The sequence below is a fragment of the Chlorocebus sabaeus genome, chromosome 10 (assembly GCF_047675955.1).
Source record: "Chlorocebus sabaeus isolate Y175 chromosome 10, mChlSab1.0.hap1, whole genome shotgun sequence".
NCBI lineage: Eukaryota > Metazoa > Chordata > Mammalia > Primates > Cercopithecidae > Chlorocebus > Chlorocebus sabaeus.
In genome coordinates this window covers 107,014,845-107,026,761 of record NC_132913.1, presented here as the reverse complement: position 1 = coordinate 107,026,761, position 11,917 = coordinate 107,014,845, and the positions used below count along the sequence as shown (strand labels likewise).

General features: G+C 58.0%; 2 protein-coding genes across 3 annotated transcripts; one reads left to right on the top strand and one right to left on the bottom strand.

Moving 5' to 3' along the window:
* Positions 1-126: 126 nt before the first annotated feature.
* TMEM198 (transmembrane protein 198) lies at positions 127-6,784 on the bottom strand. 2 transcript variants are annotated; one of them, XM_007966412.3, is made up of 5 exons: positions 6,328-6,784; positions 5,814-6,018; positions 2,628-3,203; positions 1,356-1,558; positions 127-1,004 (listed from the first exon to the last, which is right to left on the bottom strand). In XM_007966412.3, the coding sequence occupies exons 2-5, from the start codon at positions 5,977-5,979 to the stop codon at positions 867-869; spliced, it is 1,083 nt and encodes a 360-aa protein (XP_007964603.1). In that variant the 5' UTR covers positions 5,980-6,018; positions 6,328-6,784; the 3' UTR covers positions 127-866. The 2 variants fall into 2 exon arrangements, with proteins under 2 accessions (XP_007964603.1, XP_037857409.1); XM_038001481.2 differs by having other exon boundaries at positions 5,814-5,983.
* A 110-nt stretch (positions 6,785-6,894) lies between these two features.
* On the top strand, positions 6,895-11,828 carry CHPF (chondroitin polymerizing factor). The gene is made up of 4 exons (XM_007966414.3): positions 6,895-7,480; positions 8,538-9,111; positions 9,648-9,827; positions 10,135-11,828. Exons 1-4 carry the CDS (start codon positions 7,167-7,169, stop codon positions 11,392-11,394), a joined length of 2,328 nt encoding a protein of 775 aa, XP_007964605.2. The 5' UTR covers positions 6,895-7,166; the 3' UTR covers positions 11,395-11,828.
* The last annotated feature ends 89 nt before the right edge of the window (positions 11,829-11,917 follow it).

Sequence of the window (11,917 nt, the reverse complement as noted above, 5' to 3'; positions counted from 1 at the left end):
TGCCTCTCTGAGTGATGTGGGAGGGCAGACCTTGCCTGGAGCCTCTGTGCAGTGAGCGACACTGGGGACCGAGGGCTGTAGTGCTTGTACCTGGGCCATGAAAGTGCCAGTCACCAAAGACCACCATTCCTGGCAGAGGCCACGCAGTTTGGCACATTTATAAAAGATGTAAAACAGAGTGGGGTGGGGGAGACAGAAGCATGAGGTGTCCAGGTTGGCATGGCAGACACCAGACATGCACCGTGCATTTCAGCCCCTCCCCAACTCCCTTCCCAACCCAGCCCAGAGCAGCACCCCCCACCCCCATCTCCTGCCACTGCCCTCAGGCTGGTGGCTTTGCAGAGGCCAGGGGACCAGGGTGAGGGGTGCTACAGTTTGCCCCATAGACAAGGACAAGAACCCTTAGATGAGTCTGGCTGGGAGGCAGGGCGATGGGAAGGAAGGTAGCCCCTCCGCGGAGACATGCAGGAGGTGGCCCATGGGACCCCGGCAGGGGGTGAGGAGGTGGGGTTGAGCCTGGCGAAACCCTACCAGTCAGAAATCTAAGGCAAGGGTCTCAGCGTCCCCTCCAAGCCCGCCCACCCCTGCACACATACACACAGACACACGGGCAGCACACTCACAACCCTGAGCACACCCCAATGGGGTTCACACCCCGAGTTCCTCAGGAGCCTCTTGGGAGCTTGGGAGGGGGCTTTCCTCTCAGGCCAAGACTCGCCTGAGACAATCCTCCCTTCTAGTGACCAGGCCAGCCCTCTCCAGGCTGGGGAGAGGGACAGCCAAAGCCAGGGGGCTAAGTGGCAGCCTAGCAGGCCTCCCCGAGCTGGCAGAGCTGGTGACTGCAGAGTCTAGACAGGCAGATATGGCTATACCCGCACCGGGGGGCCTGAGCAGGCTGTCAGAGGCCCCCGGGACCCATACTCATAGTCCGCATCTGTGGGTGAGGCCATGAAGGAGCTCAGGGAGCTCCCGGTCTGCCGGTCTCGGAAGCTCTGGATATAGCTCTGTGGGGGAGCAAACATAGGTGTGAGAGTCCCACCGCAGAATCCTGCCCTAAAAGCCACCTCTTCCTGAATTCCTACATGCCTGACACCCCTATAGACTGCCATAGATCCAGAGTCCACAGCCCTGAGACCCCACCACATAACCATATCCCACTTAAAACCCATACTGAGAGCACCTTTCCCCCAATCCCCCCATCAGCTGGACCCACCGAGCCCCTGGTGCGTGGCCTCCGATGCACAGACAAATAGGCCTTCTAGATAGCAACCAGTCCATGGGGAAAGCCCAGTCCTGTTTGGACAGAGTTTCCACACTTCCTTCTCATTCTGGCTGGATGGGCTCAGGGAGCTCACCGGGGAGAGGACGTCTCCATTGAAGCGTTTGATGGGCACTGGCCTGCGCCGATAAGCAGGGTCTGGAGGCCCAGGCCTGGGAGGAGCCCGGGGACCTCTGGGGGGAGCCCGAGGAGGTCTCTTTTTCCGCCTTTTCTCCTTGCGATCTTCCTGCTGCCGAATCCGCATCAGTTGCACGCGTCGGCGCTGCCGGCTGATGACCACTGTGGTGGGATGGGTAGAGAAGGAGCTCAGAGGACTGTGCGCCTTATTTCCCCTGAGCCCTCCCTCTCTCTTCCCACCTGGGGCTCTAGGCTTCCAGATTCCTCTTGTCCATAACCCCTTACTCCCACCCTGTCACTTTCTTTCCTGGTCTCCTGCCTCTCAGAGGGGACTTCCCGCTGTTGTTGTTTTCTTCCATAGGTCTTTATGGAAGATTCCTAGGCTTCCAGGTACCCCCTTCCAGGCTGGCATCCCTCTCCCAATCACCTAGGCCAGCCACCATCATCTTTCCACTGGACAATCACAGCTGCTTCTTCACTGGTTTTCCCTACACTTGCTCCCTCTAATGCTTTCTACACTCAGCAGCAGAATGAGCATCCCAAAAACCAAATTAGATTCTATCCTCCCCTACTTTAAACCCTCCAGTGGTGTCTCATTGCCCTTCCAATAAAATGTGGAGTGCTTCTTATGACCCAGAGGGTCCACGCAATCACCCTGGCTCCCACACCTCACCTTCCATACTCCTGCCTCACTTCCTCAAACAAGCTGAGCTCATTCCTTCTCAGGGCCCTCGCCCTTGCTGTTCCCTCTTCTCTAGCTCTTTGCATGGCTGGCCCCTTAGCCTTCAAGTCCCTGCTTACATATCACCTCCTTCAAGTAGCCTTCCCTGACCACCCTAACTCTAATAGCTTCCATAGGTCACTCTTTCACATTACTCTGCATGTCTCTGTCATATCACTCTACACAACTGGAATCATCTGGTTTGTTTGCATCTCTGTTATGTGTCTCCTGCCTGCCCTGAATGTACACCCATAAGGACAGGAACCTTGTCTGTGTTATCTCTGCTGTATCCCTGGTGCCTGGAATGGTGTTGGTGCAGAGCCAACACTCCATATGTTGTTGTGGAATGAATGATGGCACCTGGGTCCTACCCTCGCAGACCCTGAGCAAGTCAGCTCTCTACAGCCATCGAGGCCTTCTGCTGCTGTCCCCTACTCCTCAGTCACTCGGCCCCCACCCATCCCTGGCCACCCACTCCTCTCACGTCCACCTTGGCCTGTGCCCCCTTACCTTCCGTGTGGGAGTCCCCCTCAGCTGTCACCCGCCACTGCACCAGAATGCCCATGAGGCTGAGCAGGGGCCAGAGTGCCAGCAGGGCCCAGCTTCGCCAGCAGAGGGGGGGCACAGGAGCGGCCCGGAGTCGCTCCACCACGTAGCGCCCCAGCAGTAGCAGCTCGGCGAAGTAGTCAGCGGCAGTGGCGATGAGCGCAGCACCAGTCACGGCGGTGGCCAAGGTGGTGAGTGGGCGGGGCCAGCGCAGAGTGAGCAGGGCACAGAGCAGGCCGCCCCCCAGCAGCAGCCCCAGTGGACCCCACACGGAGCCTGGCTGGTAGTAGGGTGCGGAGCCCAGCAGGGCAGCAGCTGCGAGCAGCAGGCCGAGCAGCAGCCCCACCAGAAAGAGGCCCACGCTGCGCACGAGCATGGCCACCAGCCCGCAGAGCAGCCCGATGCCCAGCGCGATGCCTGCGCTCGCCCCAGCACTCAGCTGTGTCTCTAGCACCCGCTCTCGGTAGCACAGGAGGAAGATGACCACCGAGCCAAACAGCAACCCAGTGAGGAAGAGCACTGCCTTGAAGCAGCGGTAACCTGGAGGGGAACAGGGGCTAGTGAGGGGCCAAGATGAGGGCACCAGGCTGGAGGGAGCAGGTCCGAGGGGTCAAGGACATGGGATCCCAGGGGAACCAGAGACAAACACACTAAGATCAGAGAATTGAGGGTCACTGGGGTCATGAGGGCATCAGTGATGGGGCCATTGAGGTCAAGGGAGGTTAGAGAGATAGGGCTGTTGGCGGTCAATGGGAAAGCAAACATAACCATTGAGATCATGAGGGTTGAAATATTTGAGGATCACAAGAGTTAGGATAAATCTTTCGAGTCAAGGGTGACTTCGTGCATTGCTGTCATTGGGATCATAGGAGTCAGAGAGATAAGTCATTGGGATCCCAAGAGGATCAGCAAAAGAGTCAGTGGGGTCTTTGAGAAGGGATTGCTCACAGAGATGAGGTATTTGGAAATCATAATAAACTCGAGGGCTGGGCGTGGTGGCAGCACTTTGGGAGGCCGAGGCGGGTAGATCACAAGGTCAGGAGTTCGAGACCAGCCTGATCAACATGGTGAAACCCTGTCTCTATTAAAAATACAAAAAATTAGCCGGGCATGGTGGCGCGCACCCGTAATCCCAGCTACTCAGGAGGCTGAGGCAGGGGAATCACTTGAACCCAGGAGGCAGAGGTTGCAGTGAGCCAAGATTGCACCATTGCACTCCAGCCTGGGTGACAGAGCGAGACTCTGTCTCAAAAAAAAAAAAAAAAAGTTGAGAGGTGAGGGTCACACAGGTTCAGAAAGATGAGTTTTTGAGGGTCACAGGGCTTCAGAGATATGGCACCACTGAAAGGTTACAAAGAGGACAGAGAAGCAGAGTTATTGGGGAGTTGTCCTGGAAAATGAGGTATTTGTAGGTTAGGGAGATTGACAGAAATAGAATCATTGAGAGTATAAAATGATTTCCAAGGGAGAGGAACACTGAGACCAAAACAAGGAATTACTGGGATCACAGTATGGGGAGGGGTGATCAAATGATGAGGTTATAGGGATTAGAGAGGAGTAACCAGTGATCAAAGCTAGGAGTAATAGAGGGGGTCAGAGGGATGGAAGGTAATGACATAACTGGAGGTGAGGGGAGGTGGAGGTAACTAAGGCTTACATGAGGTCACACAGAATCAAAGAGAAGGAAATAGTGTTTGTGGAGTTTCAGAAATAAGGAGGTTATAGGGCCATTAGGCCCATTAGAGATACCTGAAAGGGTGAGGGAAGTGGAGATTCTGAATAGTTGGAAAGATGGAAATCAGAGATGGGGGTCAAGGAGTCAGGGAGAGCCAAAGAGAAAGATAACAGAGGAGAGTCACTTCCAGGAGTAGGGGGAAGTATGAGAGTCCAGGAGGCTCTGTGAGCAGAGAGAGGAGTAGGGCGTGGACAAGGGCTCAGAGTCCATGAGCCTGGGAGTAGTGGTATCCAAGAGGGGTAGGATGTCAGGAAGCCCAGGAGAGGGAATATGAGGCCACATTGAGCAACATGCAGAGGGAGTGGGTACAGATATGGAGGGGGTGAGGTGATACAGAATCTTCAGAGGCCCAGAACGTGTCCTGAACCCTTGCGGGGGGCACTTCCTCCTGCCTACTCTTCAGTTGTTCAGCCCAGAGTTTGGGGGAGGAATGGGAGGGACCATCTGGCTCCCAACCCTGTCTACCCACCCATTGTAGGAGGAGGCTGCAGAACACAAGTCTTGCACTACCTCTGCCCAACCTGGAACCCCAGCCCCCAAGCCTCATTTGCCCCCCACAGGTCCCATTCACCTATAATTCTCCTCCCGGAGGCTTTCTTTGGGCCCCCAGCTTCAGAGCTCACTCTCCCCTCTGAAGTTCTGTAACTCTTGCTGCAGAGCCACTGGTCACTTACTCCCATTACAGTGGGCCACTAGCCCATATGGCACCTTTATGCATATTAGAAAAAGGTGTGCCTTTCTCTAGGCAAAGCAGCTTTGTACCAAGGCCCAGATTTTGTCAGGCAGAGCATGAACTGGACTTTAGCCCCCACTTGCCCACTCAGCTGAGTTCCCTTATTTAGTACCCATCCTGTACAAGTATTCACAGCAGCTCTGATTACCGGAGCCTGCCTTATAGGCTGGATGGATGTGTGTGACCACCATCCAGCCCGCTCTAATATGTATCCCACGTGTAAATGCTCCAGGGAGTCTCCTCCCTGTCAGATGATATGCCCTATGGTAAGGGACCATGTGTAATGACCCTGCTAAGTGTTTTCAGTGCCTACCTAGCACAGTGACCCAAACACATCCTCACCACAATAGCTACTATCTATTGAATGCTTATTGATTAACACTACATGAGACAAATGTGATCATTGTTCAGATGAGAAAACTGAGGCTCAGACAGATTAATGTGCCCAGGACATCACAATTAGTAACTGCAAAGCTAAGTAAATTCAAACTCAGGTGTGCCTAATCCAAAAACCTGTGTTTCCTATAATATAGAGTCTAGACAATCTATAAATGTGTGGGATGAAAGAAAAGGAAGAATTATTCACGATGGTAGAGGGATTCAGAGAAGACTTGGGGGGCTCAGAAAAAGAACTCGGGAAAACACTGGGGAGCCCAGGTGAGGGATGAGATGGGGATCTCACCGAAGAAGCAGTAGACGACTCCAAACAAACAGCACATGATGCAGACGAGGGCCGGCAGTGCCTGGTACCTGCGCTCCAGGGGCTGTTCACAAGGGGCACCCCAGAAGGCATCATCTGGCTCAGGAGGCAGTAGCTGGAACCGCAGTGTTGCCACAGTCCCCGGCATAATGCTGGGAATAGAAGGGAGTCACCCTCCCAAGTTAACCTGACAGAGGGAAAGTTGGGGTCACAGAGGAGTCCTGGGTCCCCACCAGGATGGGGGTAGGAGAGGGATTGGGAGAACTCAGCAAGGACAGTGGACAAAGGAGTGGTATCCACATTTGTGCAGCTCTGGAAGCATCTCTGGAGTGGAGAGCAAAGACAAAGGGAAACAAAAGTGCCTGGCTAGAGGAGACTGGGATGAAGTTAAAAGAGGGACGGGAGTCAGGGGGGATGAGGGGAGTGTGCTGCCAGTGAGAAGGCAGCCAAGAGATTCGTCTGTGGGCGGCTCAATATGGGATTGTCCAAGATTTACCTGGGCTGGAGGCGACCTGAGCTTCTGAGTGAAAGAGACTGTGTAGACGCCCAAGGGGCCGGGGTTGCGGGGCGCCACAGGCTCCAATTGACTGGGGTCCAGGGAAAGTCCGTCGTGCGAGGAAGGGGGCTGCTGGGCCGCAGAGACTGGTCTCGGCGCGGTGGCGGCGCCGCTCCACCTCCAACACCGGCTGGCACTCCAGTCCCGCGGCGTCCGGGAACTCGGTTTGGGCCTGGAGAAGGGGAAGGAGCTGGAGCCGGGGCTCGGGCCGCCCCAGAACCGCGGCCCCATGCCCTGAGCCCGCCCGCGGCCTTTGGTGCTGATGGACAGCTCCGGCCTCTGCTCCTGACGTCACTCAGGGCGCACCATCCAGGCAGGGGCGGGCTGCTTCTGACGTCACCCGGGACGCACCAACCACGCCGCGGGAGGCAGGGGACTCCGCCCCCGGCGTCTCCCTCTCCCGCACCGAGGTGGGGGCACTTCCGGGGGCCCTTCCCCTTTAACCTCCCCCTTCTCCTCCCTCTCCGGTAGCGGGAGCTCGAGACCCCACCCCGGGGGCGGGGCCCTTGCAGTGACACGTCGGACAGCTGCGGCCGCGGCTGAGGCTCTGGGGCCGAGCGCAAGAACCCTGCGCACCCTAGAGCAGCTGCTGGAGGGGAATCGAGGCGCGGCCCCGGGGATTAGACTCGGGTCGCTGGCTCTGCTCTGCGGGGAGGGAGCGGGCCCGCCCGCGGGACCCGAGCCCTCTGGATCCGCCCCCTCCCCGGTCCCGCCCCCTCGGAGCCTCCTCTGGCTGCTCTGGGGCTTCGCCAGGGCCGGGGACCCGCGGTCCGGGCGCCATGCGGGCATCGCTGCTGCTGTCGGTGCTGCGGCCCGCAGGGCCCGTGGCCGTGGGCATCTCCCTGGGCTTCACCCTGAGCCTGCTCAGCGTCACCTGGGTGGAGGAGCCGTGCGGCCCAGGCCCGCCCCAACCTGGAGACTCTGAGCTGCCGCCGCGCGGCAACACCAACGCGGCGCGACGGCCCAACTCAGTGCAGCCCGGAGCGGAGCGCGAGAAGCCCGGGACCGGCGCAGGCGCCGGGGAGAATTGGGAGCCGCGCGTCTTGCCCTACCATCCCGCACAGCCCGGCCAGGCCGCCAAAAAGGCCGTCAGGTAGTGATCGGCTGCGCCTGCTCCACCCACTGGGCAGCGGCTGGGACGCGCGCGGGGAAGCAGCCCGGGCCCGGGTCGGGCTCCGGAAGGAAGGGGCTGGCGAGCCAGGAAGTCTTTGGGCCCCGATAACTTCCGATGGCCCTGCCTTCCCCAAGAGCCGTGGGGCCAGTCCGAGGCTTTCTCTGGGCCCTATCCCGGCCTGGGCTGAACTTGCTGGCCTGTGTCCTAAACCGACTCGACCCGATGGCTCCCCAAAGATCCTACTAGCTCCCTGGCTGGGCTACTGGGGTTAGAGAAATGACTTGTATATAGGGTTGAGTGTATAGAAACAGGGAAAGAGAAAGGCGAGAACTAGGATTTACCTGGATCTCTTGTTCTGAGTGGGTTACAAGGGCCACCTCAGGGTGAGCTGGGGGAGGGAGCGTCCATCCCATTAATGTATCTGCTGATGAGTTGAAATAATTTCTAAGTAACATTGGGTTCAAATGCTGGTTCTGCAATTTACCTTCTGCTTTAACAAAGGTAAGTTCCTGGAGCCCCTGAGTCCAGTTTGCCCCTCCCCGCAAAAACACTCAGTACACCCCTATGCCAAACGTTCCTTTATATCATTTATGTGAGGCATTTGTGGCAAAATGACATATTTATATAGAAATGAGTAGATACATGGTATATCCAGCATTTGGCTGGACAGACAGATATAATCAGATATAATTAAACAGATATAATCAGTCTCATTTTACAGATGGCTCAGGTTAAATAACACGCTTAAGGACATAGCTACTAAGTAGCGAACCCTGGAGTCAGACCCACAATATCTCTCTCCTATCTGGGTGGGTATTGCCATCTCCCAAATGCAAAGAACTACCTGTGTAAGACCATTTCGTTTAAATCCTCATGACCCCTGGGAGAGAGGATTTATTCTTATCCTATTCATAGGTGAGAACACAGATGCAGAGAAGACGCGACCTGCCGGAGTTTGTGCTGACCACCCCCTCCACCCCCCTCCACCCCCCGCCCCGTTGTCTTTTTGATAACCTTGTGCCATCTCCTCCCCTAGGACCCGCTACATCAGCACGGAGCTGGGCATCAGGCAGAGGCTGCTGGTGGCGGTGCTGACCTCTCAGGCCACGCTACCCACCCTGGGCGTGGCCGTGAACCGCACGCTGGGGCACCGGCTGGAGCGTGTGGTGTTCCTGACGGGCGCACGGGGCCGTCGGGCCCCACCTGGCATGGCGGTGGTGACGCTGGGCGAGGAGCGACCCATCGGGCACCTGCACCTGGCACTGCGCCACCTGCTGGAGCAGCACGGCGACGACTTTGACTGGTTCTTCCTGGTGCCTGACACCACCTACACCGAGGCGCACGGCCTGGCCCGCCTAACTGGCCACCTCAGCCTGGCCTCCGCCGCCCACCTGTACCTGGGCCGGCCCCAGGACTTCATCGGCGGAGAGCCCACCCCCGGCCGCTACTGCCACGGAGGCTTTGGGGTGCTGCTCTCACGCATGCTGCTGCAGCAGCTGCGCCCCCACCTGGAAGGCTGCCGCAACGACATCGTCAGTGCGCGCCCTGACGAGTGGCTGGGTCGCTGCATTCTCGATGCCACCGGGGTGGGCTGCACTGGTGACCATGAGGTGGGATGATAAGCTATCCCGCTGATACCTCCTGTCATGTTCAAATCCCTCTGAGAGGCAAAGGGGTGGTGGAGCTACAGGCCTGGTTTTCCATGCCAATTCGGACATTTATTTTCTATCCCTGTGACCCCGGGTAGATTACTCAATATCCTGGGCTTCAGTAGCTTCCTCTGTGCCAGTAGAAATAATTATTGCTCGGAGTTGTTACAAGGATTAGGGAAAATAAGGGAGCCTTGTACATAATAGGCATTTGATGTTAGTTATTGTTTTAGCCCTTGGACAGCTCTGAGACAGGACGCATGCCCATTTCGCAGATGAGCTAGCAGAGGCATGCTGAAGGTCACGCATGCCCATTTCGCAGATGAGCTAGCAGAGGCATGCTGAAGGTCACACAGACTCACAACTGGTCAAGGTAGACTTAAACCCTCAGACTGTAAGTCCACAACAGGTCATAGACTGAGGAGATGAGATACTCACTATGAGACAATGGAAGACAATGCCAGCTCATAACAGATCCCCTCCCTTCCTCTCCCCAGGGAGTGCACTATAGCCATCTGGAGCTGAGCCCTGGGGAGCCAGTGCAGGAGGGGGACCTTCGTCTCCGAAGTGCCCTGACAGCCCACCCTGTGCGTGACCCTGTGCACATGTACCAGTTGCACAAGGCTTTTGCCCGAGCTGAACTGGAACGCACATACCAGGAGATCCAGGAGTTACAGGTATGGTCTAGGTCTGGGGATGGCAGAGTGAGGGGCACAGGATCTGAGAGGTCACAGAGATCCCAGAGAAATGAAAAGTTAGCACTAGAATCACAGAACAAAACTACTTCCCAGCCCCTGCCTGTTTCTATGTTCTCTGATGAGCCTCCCGGCTCTTAGGCTATGCTGGGGAAATGATAGGTAAGGACCCTGGGTGGGCAGGGGACTAGTGACCCATCCTGAGTGGCACCTGCTGCCTACCCACTCCCCCAGCTGTGTGCTGCTCCTCTGGTCTGCCCCTTACTCATGGCCTGTTTCTCTGATCCAGTGGGAGATCCAGAATACCAGCCGTCTGGCCGTTGATGGTGACCGGGCAGCTGCCTGGCCTGTGGGCATTCCAGCACCATCCCTCCCGGCCTCCCGCTTTGAGGTGCTGCGCTGGGACTATTTCACAGAGCAGCACGCTTTCTCCTGCGCTGATGGCTCACCCCGCTGCCCACTGCGTGGGGCTGATCGGGCTGATGTGGCTGATGTTCTGGGGACAGCTCTAGAGGAGCTCAACCGCCGCTACCACCCGGCCTTGCGGCTCCAGAAGCAGCAACTGGTGAATGGCTACCGACGCTTTGATCCAGCCCGGGGTATGGAATACACGCTGGACTTGCAACTGGAGGCACTGACCCCCCAGGGAGGCCGCCGGCCCCTCACTCGCCGAGTACAGCTGCTCCGGCCGCTGAGCCGCGTGGAGATCTTGCCTGTGCCCTACGTCACTGAGGCCTCACGTCTCACTGTGCTCCTGCCTCTAGCTGCGGCTGAGCGTGACCTGGCCCCTGGCTTCCTGGAGGCCTTTGCCACTGCAGCACTGGAGCCTGGTGATGCTGCGGCAGCCCTGACCCTGCTGCTACTGTATGAGCCGCGCCAGGCCCAGCGCGCAGCCCACGCAGATGTCTTCGCACCTGTCAAGGCCCACGTGGCAGAGCTGGAGCGGCGTTTCCCCGGCGCCCGGGTGCCATGGCTCAGTGTTCAGACAGCCGCACCCTCACCACTGCGCCTCATGGATCTACTCTCCAAGAAGCACCCACTGGACACACTGTTCCTGCTGGCCGGGCCAGACACGGTGCTCACGCCTGACTTCCTGAACCGCTGCCGCATGCATGCCATCTCCGGCTGGCAGGCCTTCTTTCCCATGCACTTCCAAGCCTTCCACCCAGCGGTGGCCCCACCACAAGGGCCTGGGCCCCCAGAGCTGGGCCGTGACACTGGCCGCTTTGATCGCCAGGCAGCCAGCGAGGCCTGCTTCTACAACTCCGACTACGTGGCAGCCCGTGGTCGCCTGGCGGCAGCCTCAGAACAAGAAGAGGAGCTGCTGGAGAGCCTGGACGTGTACGAGCTGTTCCTCCACTTCTCCAGTCTGCATGTGCTGCGGGCAGTGGAGCCGGCGCTGCTGCAGCGCTACCGGGCCCAGACATGCAGCGCGAGGCTCAGTGAGGACCTGTACCACCGCTGCCGCCAGAGTGTGCTTGAGGGCCTCGGATCCCGAACCCAGCTGGCCATGCTACTCTTTGAGCAGGAGCAGGGCAACAGCACCTGACCCCACCTGTCCCCGTGGGCCTTGGCATGGCCACACCCCACCCCACTCCTCCCCCAAAACCAGAGCCACCTGCCAGCCTCGCTGGGCAGGGCTGGCCATAGCCAGATCCCAAGCTGGCCCGCTGGTCCCCTCTCTGGCTTTGTGGGTCCCTGGGTTCTGGACAAGCACTGGGGGAGGTGCCCCCAGAGCCACCCACTTCTTGCCCCAAACCCAGTTTCCTTGCCCCCTGACGCTGCTGATTCGGGCTGTGGCCTCCACATATTTATGCAGTACAGTCTGCCTGACGCCAGCCCTGCCTCTGGGCCCTGGGGGCTGGGCTGTAGAAGAGTTGTTAGGGAAGCAGGGAGCTGAGGAGGGGCATCTCCCAACTTCTCCCTTTTGGACCCTGCTGAAGCTCCCTGCCTTTAATAAACTGGCCAAGTGTGGACTCATGATTCAGAGGTTTTGAAAGGGTAGACGGGCGTGGGGGAGGGAGAACTGGCTAAGCACACAGGCTCCCCTGCCCCTGCTGGGGCCTGCCTTT

What these genes read in the sequence shown, in the direction of transcription:
- TMEM198 (XM_007966412.3), bottom strand. Translation starts at nt 5,979, where the DNA reads ATGCCGGGGACTGTGGCAACACTGCGGTTCCAGCTACTGCCTCCTGAG. An exon ending in GGGGGACTCCCACACGGAAG is followed by an intron (nt 1,559 to 2,627) that starts GTAAGGGGGCAC and finishes ATCCCACCACAG; the next exon opens with TGGTCATCAGCCGGCAGCGC. An exon ending in ATGGAGACGTCCTCTCCCCG is followed by an intron (nt 1,005 to 1,355) that starts GTGAGCTCCCTG and finishes GCTCCCCCACAG; the next exon opens with AGCTATATCCAGAGCTTCCG.
- CHPF (XM_007966414.3), top strand. Translation starts at nt 7,167, where the DNA reads ATGCGGGCATCGCTGCTGCTGTCGGTGCTGCGGCCCGCAGGGCCCGTG. An exon ending in GCTGCACTGGTGACCATGAG is followed by an intron (nt 9,112 to 9,647) that starts GTGGGATGATAA and finishes TCCTCTCCCCAG; the next exon opens with GGAGTGCACTATAGCCATCT. An exon ending in AGGAGATCCAGGAGTTACAG is followed by an intron (nt 9,828 to 10,134) that starts GTATGGTCTAGG and finishes TCTCTGATCCAG; the next exon opens with TGGGAGATCCAGAATACCAG.